The sequence below is a fragment of the Musca autumnalis genome, unplaced genomic scaffold, assembly GCF_047663935.1.
Source record: "Musca autumnalis isolate F117 unplaced genomic scaffold, ASM4766393v1 scaffold_3, whole genome shotgun sequence".
Lineage (NCBI taxonomy): Eukaryota > Metazoa > Arthropoda > Insecta > Diptera > Muscidae > Musca > Musca autumnalis.
The window spans coordinates 150393768-150406386 of record NW_027411866.1 but is presented as its reverse complement, the minus strand read 5'-3'; the positions used below and the strand labels follow the sequence as shown (position 1 = coordinate 150406386).

General features: G+C 38.1%; 1 protein-coding gene across 12 annotated transcripts in view; it reads right to left on the bottom strand.

Annotated features, from left to right (window-relative positions):
* yin overlaps nucleotides 1-12619 on the bottom strand; it is a 109124-nt gene that overhangs the window by 44894 nt on the left and 51611 nt on the right. Inside the window, exon 1 of one of the 12 annotated variants that reach the window (XM_073974840.1) lies at nucleotides 2304-3153. The exons of the other annotated variants lie outside the window; for them this stretch is intronic. Within the exon in view, the coding sequence (XP_073830941.1) occupies nucleotides 2304-2324 (21 nt within the window). The 5' untranslated portion in view covers nucleotides 2325-3153. Of the gene's footprint in view, nucleotides 1-2303; nucleotides 3154-12619 lie in introns of those variants that run through there. 12 annotated transcript variants of the gene reach the window in all.

The window sequence follows — 12619 nt, the reverse complement described above, 5'->3', positions numbered from 1 at the left end:
GTCATAACATTGTTTTATAAGGAGGCGATACAGTCAGTGCATTGTCCCCATTTGAACTTCTATATCTTAAAAATGGTGAAACCTACGACAATTTCTTGAAAGTAAATCTTGTAGAGAATTTTCTCTGCTACAACATTTTCTGTAATCCTACTTAGATGTGACTTGCGGTTTCCAAGCAAAATCGTGAAAACCTCTAAAAATGTCAACTTGAATCGCGATTTATTTAAAAAGCACTCCTGCGATTTTTTTTGTTTTTTTTTTATTTTTCTCATCTATGAACATTGTAGTTTCAAAATCCGCAAAAACTTCTCAGGTGTAATCACCTTCCATTTAAAGTTGTTTCAAGAGCATCGTGTCTGTTTATCGTGTTAAATTGCAAGTTTCTTCTTTGCGATAAAGCCAAAATAATAATTGTTCCACAAACATCCCAGATGGGACAAGGGAGACTTCTCTCATATCAATGAGTGCACCCCGATTCATATTAGCTCAGTGATATGGGACCTACTGTTTTTTGCCGAGTCCGAACGGCGTGTCCTAAGACACCACTTGTAGAGAAGTTTTACAAGGCTGAAATACTCAGGAAATGTCGCCAACATCACTGAGGGGTATTTTGCCACCGTTAAAATTTTGATGTTGCCTGGCCCGGGAATCGAACCCACGACCTTTAGCGTGCAAGGCGGGTGTGCATACCATTACACCACGGTGGCACCGTGCATAAAGCCAAAACTCTACTTAAAATTTCTCCCCGATTTTAAATCGGTCAAAAATTGTGTTTCTGGTCATTTCACCTACGAAATATTTTGCGATCATCACCAATAACTATAGGGGTCTATTCTGGTCTAAACCGTACCTCCATACACAATTTAGTAACGATCGGTCCATAATTGCGACCTGGAGTTTGATTACATTTTTTAATGGACGAACGACCACACGTCTCAAAATCCCTTTATCTCGTCGAGATATGAATTTTGGTATGCCAAAAGGGGGTTCTACGACGATTATTTCGCGGTGTTACATGCATTTTCGGAAAAACAAACTTATAATACCCTTTCCACATTGTGGTGTAGGGTATAAAAATTAGAATTTTATATGTGAACCTATCTTTATTTCGGGCATTGTATACCAAAACGTTGATCTAAGTCTAAACATTTTTAGTGGATGCATTTTTTACAACTAGGAACCCTTAATGCCAAATAACAGCCAATTAAGGCCGAAAATGTAGATGAAAGCATAAAAATACTTGAAACCGAATGAATAGGGTGGTTCCGTTATACAAAATCCCAAATTACAACCACTTCGTGGGCAAATGCGACTAATACCTTCAAAATTCATAAATCATCGACACGTCACATTGTATGGAGGTTATACCAAAACGTGGATCTATGTAGCCAATTTTCAATACCCGAGGTTCTGCGGACTCAGAATAGAGTTGACCAACATTTTATCCACCTACTTCTTTTCGTTCGGACGCTGGAGTGACTTACACAGATGGCCGGGCATACCGATAGACGGACGGATTAAGAATATATACTGGTGTATACTTTGCGGGGTCTAAAATGATGGTATGATGGTGTAGGGGTATAAAAATAAATGTATCGTCGAGCTGAGTCGAGTGTCTTTCCGGCTGTCCATCTAAATCTTGTAATCACACCATACGTCGCAATTTTGTTCGAAAGAGAGAAAGATTTTTGGTAATGGCCAAAAAACTTCTATGGGGAAATAGTCATCTTTGTATTCCCATGTCAATGGAAATAGAAAATCTCTTCTTCACATTGATGCAAAATGGGTTTGCGTAGGTAGTGAAACAACGAGATGTCACAAATCCATCGCACTTTTAATTTTGATCAAATAAGACCTTTTGAACTTCAAACTGGTCCCAATTGTGTTACAAAGAGTGTCGAATACCGGAGATATAGAAAAGGACGCTCAGATATTCCTATTTCAAATTTGTGGAATTTAATTTATTGTTGGAGGTATTCCAAGTGAAAAACCAAATAATGAAAGAAGTCCCCTGAGGTGTTAGTGTTGATGGTCAAATATCAGAGTTATTGCAAATAGAGATAATCTAAACCAGTTTCAATAAATCCATAAACCCTCCCCAACATTCCTGAATTAATAATAGATTTGTGGATTTTTAAATATTCTGACTGGTTTTTCGGTATTTTGAGTGTGATTTAAATCAAACAATAGCTTGTTCAGATGATTACTAGTACAGTTTATTAGCTTTGTTTTGCGATCTTAAATACAGAATTTTATAAAAGCACATTTTAGAAAATCAAATAAAAAAATTTAACACAACTTACCACTAACGCCTCTTCGGACATGTTTTAAAAGTTATTCGCAGAGATTCACCCAAAAATATGTTGTTTTATATTTTAATTAATTTCCATAAAAACAAATAAAATGAATGAAATAATAAAAGTTCACACAAAAAAGAACTGTTAAGCAATGCTGGGTAGTTATGTTACGAATGCCGGTTCAAAATGGAAATAAAATCGTCTTGAAACACAAAAATTTCACAACAAACTATTATAAACAAAGTTTACGGTGTTTTCTTTTCTTTATAGGAATTTGTTTGTTGGTGTTATTTATTTTGGTTATTATAATACAAAAATATTGGCCATCAAAAAATTGTTTTTTGGCTAAGCACGGGACACTGGACTGGGCTTCTCGACACGCAAACACGAAACGACGTTTCAAACGTTTAAATATCGACTGATACTTGGTTATAGACCGGCATTGGCTTATTGGCTTTGAACTATGGAAATGTGATGTATTTGTTGTCGTTGTTTCTGCTGTATTTTAGTACTATTTCTACTATGCTCATCTAGGGAGAGCGAGAGACCCACATAGACCGGAAATAAATTCACCAAAAAAGTCAAATGTGTGGAGCAAACTAAACTTAAAAAAATTGTAAAGCAATAACAACAATCAATGTTTGCAGTTGTCAGTTGTTGTATAGAGACAGACAAAATTAACCATTTTTAATTGTTTTGGTAGTCAAACTTCTGCTTCTGAGACGTCGTTTTAATTTGAGCTATGTTTCTGATAAAAACAAAATAACGTGGCAGACAAAGCAGCTAGACCAGAGGAGGCCCGATGCGCCGGCAATCAAAACAAACCTCTCAACAAAGCAATCAAATGATTCACTATAAATGAATTGCACACTCCACACTCCAGCAGCCGCAGCAATAGCAACAACAACTGGGAACAGATACAAAGTGATAAAAAAATCGCTGAGATAAACATCTAACATCTAATGTGTCAATTAACAAATAAGGAACGAGGGTCATGTCGAATATTTAGAATTTGTAATGATTGGCTTGGGAATTTTTTTTATTCTAAAATTAAAAATATTCATTGATTTCAGCAAATCATTAGAAAACAATTATATTTTAGCAACGAATTTGCAATAAAGTCAATCGTAAGCGTAGAAGGTGAGTGGGGTAAGGGGGATGATAGATACGAAACAAGATTGGTTTTAATTTGACAGCGCTAATCTTGATCTCTCTTTTATATCAAGTGATGTCAGATGGGGAGCTAATTTTAAAATATGTATATAATAATAAAAAATAAAGAACAAGTACTATAAACCTCCCTAATGCCGATGAGCCCCACAAACGAATCTGCATCTAGAATGTGCATATACTGGGATAGAACAGGCACACTTGTCACACTAGTAGATTAATTCAAAAAGTTCAAAGCTGATATGATTAGTATTGATTTAGATTTTTATAATTATCGATTTTTTATTCGTTCATATCGATTAACGGTTTATAAAATCGAATAATATAAATGATTTTGTAAATCTCCTAAACTCCAGGTCCTATGCTTGCATATCACAAACTTATACAAACCACCTGCACTATCCTGACACGAAAACGCCCTATCCACATACTGCTATATATTGTAAGGATTTCAACAGCGACCATAGTCTGTGGAGATAAGCTAACGATGACGAAGACGGCGAACAATTATATTAATGAGACTAAACAAATGACTACAGCTTCTCTTCGATGCAAAAGATCTCGAAAGTTTCAGCTGCGATTCCAACCATATCTATGCTAAATATTCTATGTGAATGACGAACCTCTTCCAGCATCATGACGCACACTGTTCAATTTTCCACAAGCCAACATCGATCTGCAAACCAACCCTGCATCCAAACCAAAGGCAAGGTAGAACTTCAGAAAAGCTGTTACCAGATTTATTCCTCCCCGTTAGCTTATCTCCACTGGTTATCGCAAAAGGTAAGAAATACATCCCCAGAGGTTTCCGAAAAGACTTCATCCAATGCTGGAATGAGGAAAGGGGATGACTTATGGAAGAGTTCCGTGCCACTCAGTATTCAGAAATTGCAGATGAGCTTATTAAAAGCGGAGTCGCGGGTAGATCGTAGAGAGCTAATATCATGACCAACTTAGACTTTAAGCACTCAAACTGCGTAAGCTTTGAGCTGTAAATTATCCCTTCCTCGTGAAACCCTCATTGGAAGAATTGTGTGCCACTCAAAAATCAGAAGTTGCAGATGAGCTTATTAAAAACCAAGACGACGCGGAGGGATCATAGGGAGCTAATATCATGACCAACTTAGACTATAAGCACTCAATCCTCAAAGCTTGGAAACTTCTGCGTGAGCTTGGAGCTGCAAATCCCCCCTCCTCCGCAAAACCTTCACTGGATGCAAACTTCATCGCTACTCACATTATTAACGAGTCTAAAACTGATGAGGGGTGCCACCGTGGTGCAATGGTATGTACATCCGCCTTGCACGCTAAAGGTCGTGGGTTCGATTCCCCGGCCAGGCAACATCAAACATTTTAACGGTAGCAAAATACCCCTCAGCAATGTTGGCGACATTTCCTGAGTATTTCAGCCTTGTAAAACTTCTCTACAAGTGGTGTCTTAGGACACGGCGTTCAGACTCGGCAATTGAGCTAATATGAATCGGGGTGCACTCACTGATAAGGGAGAAGTCTCCCTTGTGCCGTATGGGATGTTTGTGGAACAATTATTATTATAAATCTGATGAGGGGAGCCGACGTGGTGCATTGGTAAGCACTTGCACTCATTTCTATGTGGTATCCGATGGAATTGCAATTTTCGAATTTCGAAAAAAGTTGAGTTGTGCTGAATTGTGCTAGGTTTGTGCCCATTTGTGCCGAAAAATTTTTTTCGAAATTCGAAAAAATGGCTGAGATATTCGACAAAACATTTTTTTCGAAAAAATATTGCCAGAATTGCAATTTTCGAATTTCGAAAAAATTTAAGTTGTGCTGAATTGTGCTCAGTTTGTGCCCATTTGTGCCGCAGAAATTTTTTCGATATCTCGTACCATTTTCGAAAAAACCGATATTTTCGAATACATCACAGAATTGCAATTTTCGAATTTCGAAAAAACAAAAGTTGTGCTGAATTGTGCTCAGTTTGTGCTCATTTGTGCCGCAAAAATTTCTTCGATATCTCCTACCATTTTCGAAAAAAACCGATATTTTCGAAAATACGATAGAATTGCAATTTTCGAATTTCGAAAAACCAAAGGTTGTGCTGAATTCTACTCAATTTGTGTCTACTTGTGCCGTTTAAATTGTTTCAATATCTCTAACCGTTTTCAAGATATGGTAATTTCGAAAAACCAGTATTTTGTATGAAAAAACACTGTAATTTCTGCAATAATGCAAATATCGAGATGATTTTTTGATTTTTTTTTGTGCTGAGTTCGACTCGCTGAGCACAATTTTTCGTCCATACATTGGAAATTTCCAACTTTACTCGTTACTCGCTCAAAATGAAAAAATCCTATCACATCCGTTTAAATAGGATTTTTTTAATTCTGTAAATTGTGCTGAATTGTAACGAGTAACGAGTAAAGTTGGAAATTTTAAATGTATGGACAAAAAATTGTGCTCGGTGAATCCAACTCAGCACAAAAAAGATCATCTCGATATTTGCATTTTTGCAGAAATTACAGTGTTTTTTCATACAAAATACTGGTTTTTCGAAATTACCATATCTTGAAAACGGTTAGAGATATTGAAACAATTTAAACGGCACAAGTTGGCACAAATTGAGTAGAATTCAGCACAACCTTTGGTTTTTCGAAATTCGAAAATTGCAATTCTATCGTATTTTCGAAAATATCGGTTTTTTCGAAAATGGTAGGACATATCGAAAAAATGTTTGCGGCACAAATGAGCACAAACTGAGCACAATTCAGCACAACTTTTGTTTTTTCGAAATTCGAAAATTGCAATTCTGTGATGTATTCGAAAATATCGGTTTTTTCGAAAATGGTACGAGATATCGAAAAAATTTTTGCGACACAAATGGGCACAAACTGAGCACAATTCAGCACAACTTAAATTTTTTCGAAATTCGAAAATTGCAATTCTGGCAACATTTTTTCGAAAAAAATGTTTTGTCGAATATCTAAGCCATTTTTTCGAATTTCAAAAAAATTTTTTCGGCACAAATGGGCACAAACCTAGCACAATTCAGCACAACTCAACTTTTTTCGAAATTCGAAAATTGCAATTCCATCGGATACCACATCTCATTTCTGCGGTTCATTCCCTCAGTGTAATGTTGGCTTATTTCAGCCAAGTAAAACGTCTCTACGAATTGAGTCGTAAGACACGCTGTTCGGAAGCGGTGATAAAAAATAGGTCCTATATTATTGAGGCAATATGTACTCATTGATATGAGAGGAGTCTCCCTTGTCCCTTAGGACTCGCTATTAAACATCTTCGAAGCTAAACTATACCTAACTATTCTTACTAACGACCATTCTCCACAACTGAAAATGAACAAGAGCAGTCAAAAATCAAATCTGGTACAGCAGTTTTAGTAGACTGTACCTACGCAGAGGTTACACCATAGCGGCATTCGAACGAAAGCGCGGCTTGACAAATTCTTTTCAGATGTTCTGCACTCAGGTTATCTTCTTGACCTATTCAAGAAGTCAAAAATCATCGCTTTTTTAAAACCAGGCAAGGACTCTGATGAAGTATCGGGTTACCGACTTATTGACCTTCTCTCGGTGTGCTTGAAGCTGTTAGAACAAAGCTCTGGCCCTCACAAACTACATCCATTTAAACAACAGCTCCAGCAGGATGCAACGTTGCACTCTTTATATCCGTAGGTTCAAGTCTGCACACGATATGGCCATCGCAGTTCAAAACTCGAGTTCGACATTCTCGAAGATAGATAAATCTGCAATTTTTTCCTACTGTCACAAATGGAGATTAAAGCCTAGTCTCTCAAAAACCGAAGTATTTTGCTTTTACCTTAAATCACACCTAGGCAGGCAGTAAATTATCTATCCACTTCAACCATCTTTACGCATTGTAACATAATGCCCCGGAACCCTCAAGCCTTCAGAAGCTTCTGACTATCGACATATAGTTTCCGATCCTATGAGACTGGGTTCAAGTCCTCCAGGCAAACCCGCTGCTTTCTTGATAGCAAGAAGCTATTCTTGAAAGATACTACAGCTATGGTTAAACTTGGGTGGGCTTGTCAGACCGTGCAGAGAATAATCACCTTCCGCCGAAATATCTCCTCTTGGGATAATTATCGAAGGTCAGTTAAAATATGTGGGCATATAGTCCCTTCGCGTGACTACTGTCTCCGAGCCCAAGCTGACTATTATTTGAGTTCAAGACCTTCGCCAGTCCAAACTGTGAAACTCATCACAGTTTATACACCCAGAGTGTGACATGTGGTGTGAGTGCTCACCTTTTGCCAATGAAGTTCTTGCAGAAGTAAAGTGCTCCCCCATCTTCCTTTTCCAGGTCGTGTAGTGGTCCAGTATGGTAGCGAGGTATTTAGTATCGGAAGACAGCTATGATGCAACTCCATCCAGGAATGAAGTTTGTGCTTCCTGGTCAATAGTACGAGTTCGGTCTTCGCTTCACTTCTTCGGTTTACTGCAAGACTATTATCTCGGCCCCAGCCTGACAGTTGTACCAAAGCAATTAGCATCAGGTCCGACAAGGTTTGTAAAAATTTGCCACATTTTTGTACTACAACATCATCAGAATAAGCCACCACTTAAGTTTTCAGCTGGTCGAAGAGTTTCATTTATTAGCAAAAGTCAGAATAGGAGTTTCTTGACGGAACTCTCTCTTAGGATGAATGAAATCCTGTGCTATTGAGAGCGTTGATTTCCCTCGTGTATGTAGATCACTTTTACCTATTTCCATAGTACAGGTATGAAACGCAGAAAGGGAAGGAAGCTGAGGACATCCACAGATCTCTCGATTTCTTCAATTATGTGTAGACCATTGGTGGGCATATTGCGAGAGACTCATGTATTTTTTACACTTTTGTGTATGAGGCCGAGCATTTCTGCCCAACAGTGGTGTAGACTATTATATTCACAAAGTTTTGAAGACGCCATATCTCTGAATTTGCCACAATCTATTCTCCTGGGATTCCTATGGGGACTCAGTATGACTCCAAGTAGAGAAATTTTTACAAAAGTTACATCTTTTCCGAAATAAAAAAAATAGGCAAAAAAAGTGTCAATCGGTTTTGAAGACAGAGATATACCCTCTGACTGTGACATAATGAAAGAAGCAAACCCAGTAAGGGTTGTACTGCTAGAACTATCGAAATAAAAAACAAATAATCCGAAAAAAAAAGTTCAAAATTTATCAGCGACAGGTCTCAACCTGTTCTTAAGCCTAAATTTTTAAACTATTGTGGAGGTGGTAACGATGTTAGGCCAACATAGTTCATCTTCGAAATTGACGTTAGTTTGGAAGAACAATTTCGGTGTGCATAGGTTGAACCAAATCGAGGACTCCGTTTAAGAGTGCTTTTAGTTGGTGGGAGTAGGGTTTTTTAAGTTTTAGGGTAATTATCTCAGGAAGTATGGACTTACCTCGAAGACCACCTGCTGACCATTTCATAACGATCCTAGATATGTTCCTAAACTGCACATTTGTAAAAAAATTTGCGTGGAAGGTACCTATGGGGTGGACCTATACAGTCCATACTCGAACTTGACTTAAGTATGAGAGAAGTATTACGATGTGCAAAGTTTGCGCCATTAGACATTTTAGTGGGTTACCGTTCGGAAAACATTATATCGTTGTAAAGAGGACCACAAGGATTACTTTTGGTACAAATTTCCAAAAGTTCCTCGAACAGTGAAAATTTTGAATTTTTCTGAGATAGGTACCCGAAGATATTTTCCAGCTAGAAGTTCGTTTTGAAGAAAATTTTTCGATGTACAAATTTTGGCCCAAAATACCATTTTATCGCCAATTTTTTAACTTTTGTGGAGGAGGTAGTGGTAGAAGTGGGCTGATATGGCCTATCTCCGAAGTTTGGATAAAACCAAATTGGACCAAATCGGTTTATCCAGACAGACATGGCCAAATCGGCTCCAAATTGTCTGAAACGGATTTCGTTCAAACATGCTTGGATTCAAAAACCATTGCTTCGTATGAGGGTATACAAATTTTTCAAAAAATAGATTTCCATATAAAAATTAAGACATAAAATTGTGGATTTCACCAGAAAAGTCGAATTCTGAATCACTGTGTGCTGCCGACACAGGATTTAGATAATTCGTACTTTGATAAGAAAGAATGTTGCGTAATGAAAATTTATATACGCATTTCTAAGTAAAATTAATATTATTAATTATTAAATATTTGTTATTTAATACAAAGTACAACGCAAAAACCATGAGTATATACGGGCACTACGTGACCAAAGACAAAAAAAGAATTGCATGTCTCCCAGTTTGACCCAAAGTCATGCACTTTTTTATGTGATAATTTTCTTAAGAAGGGCAAGTGGTCAACAAAATTGTTACCTAATACATACTTTAGTCTTAGGCATTGAATGTTTTAGTCACATTGGCAATATACAACATGGGGTAACAAATTAAAGAAAAGTAATTAACAAAAATTAATTTACAGAGTTTTATTTATAAATACACTGAAATCTAGAAAATAATTTTTCGCTTAGCCTCAAAAATTATATTCTTCTTCATGATGGAATCTTTCAAACAAAACGCTTGCCGTTTTATTTTGTCACCATTTTTAATTCAAATGCAAGCGTTTTATGTGAGAGATTCCATCATGAAGAAGAATATAATTGTTGAGACTAAGCGAAAAATTATTCTCAAGATTTCAGTGCATTTAAAAATAAAACACTGTAACTTAATTTTGTTTAATAATTTCTTATTTTTAACTTTTAAGAAAATAAATTGTTTTGACCCCTGAGAACCCAATAACATAATAACAACCAATTTTGGCCGAAAATGTAGATACTTACTTAGCTGGCCTATTACAGAACATTTGTTCAATAAGCCGAACTAAGAAAAGATCTCCAATTCTATCTATTTGTTGCTTCGCTCTCTGGAATTTCGCGCCTTTTCATATCTTCTTCCACTTGTTTGCTACATCGATTCCTTGACCTGCCAGTTCTGCATGTACACTGTACAGCCATGTGGCCCGTATTAATACACCTTTTTAGAGGGTTCATCATCGGTCATTCTTATATATGGCCTAGCCAACGCAATCGTTGTATTTCGATACGTTTATCTATACTGATGTAGTTGTATAGTATATACAGCTCGTGGTTTATACGACGTCGATATTCACCATCAACGCACCTTGGTCCGTAGATCTTTCGAAGAATTTTTCTCTCAAACACACCAAGCACTGCCTTGTCCGCTTGTGCAAGTACCCATGCTTCGGAACCATACATCAGCACGGGTAGTATCAGTGTTTTGTAGAGAGTTATTTTTGCTTGACGAGATGTGGCTTTGTTTTTAAACTGCTTACTTAAACCAAAGTAGCATCTGTTGGTCAATACAATTCTTCTTCTTATTTCACAACTGATGTCGTTTGTTGTGTTTACGGAGGTACCGAGGTAGACGAAGTCTTTTACTACCTCAAAATTATAGGGACCAACTTCCACAGTTAGTCCGAGCTCAACGGACGCATTGCGCGTCGACACCATCAACTTGGCCTTCTCGCCGTTTACCGCCAGACCCATTCTAGCAGATTCTCCTTCGATCTTCGCAAAGGTATCAGTTACTTCTTGTACTGATCGTCCTATGATGTCTATATCGTCAGCATAAGCAAATAACATGTGGCTTTTGGTGTAGATTGCGCAATTTCTTGTAACGTTTGACTCTCGTAAGACCTTTTCCAGCAGTATGTTGAAGAAATCACACGAAAGGCTGTCACCTTGTCTGAAACCTCATTTGGTATAAAACTGTTCGGAGAGGTTTTTTCCTATTTGAACTGAAGATCTAGTGTCAGTTAAAGTGATTTTACAAGCCGTATGTGCTTTGCGGCGATACCAAATTCAGACATGGCTTGGAATACCTTTGAACGTAGCGGGCTGTCGAAGGCTGCTTTATAATTGACAAAAAGGTGGTAGGTGTCGATCTGCATCTCTTGGGTCTTCTCTAAGATTTGCCGCAGGGTAAATATCTGGTCAATGGTGGACTTGCCAGGTCTAAAGCCGCATTGGAAAGGTCCAATTATTTCGTTGACCATAGGCTTTAGTCGTTCGCACAATATCCCTGACACTATCTAGAAGGCAATAGGAAGAAGACTTATGCCCCTATAATTAGAGCATACAGTCTTATCTCCTTTCTTATGGACGGGACACAGGATGCGGAGGTTCCAATCGTCGGGTACGCGTTCTTCCTGCCACATGGTTCTAACTAGCTGATGCATACACCTTATCAGCGTGTCGCCTCCGGTTTTGAACAGCTCGGATGGGAGGCCATCGGCTCCTGCTGCCTTATTATTCTTCAGCCGGTTTATTGCTGTCTTTACCTAATCTTGGCCGGGTGGTATACATACATTCAATAGCATCTTCTGGGATTGAATCTGTGGTACCTTCGTCGTCTTCCGTACTATTGGATACCAACAGTTTGGAAAAGTGTTCTTTCCATAACCTTAGCACACTATCTGTATCAGTTACCAAATTACCTTGCTGGTCCCTACAGGAGAATGTGCCTGTACTAAAGCCATCAGTTTGATGTTTCACTATTTAGAATTTACGGACTTCATTTTGGCTCATGTACATCTCGATTTTTTCACACTCCCGCTTTTCCATCTCTCTTTTTTCCTGCGGAAAAGACGTTTCTCCTCTCTCCTTTTCTCCCGATGCCTCTCTCGTGCGCTACGCGTTGCAGCTGATTGAAGAGTAGCCCTATATGCGGCATTTTTCTCTTCAGTAGCAGCACGACAATCCTGGTCATACCATGAGTTCCTTGGTGGAGGTCTCTGGAATCCAAGTATGAATTTTGCGGCTGTTTGCTGTAGTGGGCAATACTTTGCCATTGTGTTGATATGTTATCGGGACGATGAGTGCTTTGATTAAGCAATTGTGGAATATGCTGTTTGGATTGCAGCTTACCGATGCCCAATTTCCGAGTTGTGTCTGTTCGTACCTTATTTGCTATATTTAATCTGGTACGCACCTTTGCTGCAACAAGGTGGTGGCCCGAGTCTATGTTAGCTCCTCACATCCAACACGCTCGATGAATGTCTTCCATCTATCGCAACGTGATCAATTTGATTTCTTATTCTTTGATCTGGAGGCAGCCAGGTGCCCTTATGAATATCGAGATGCTTAA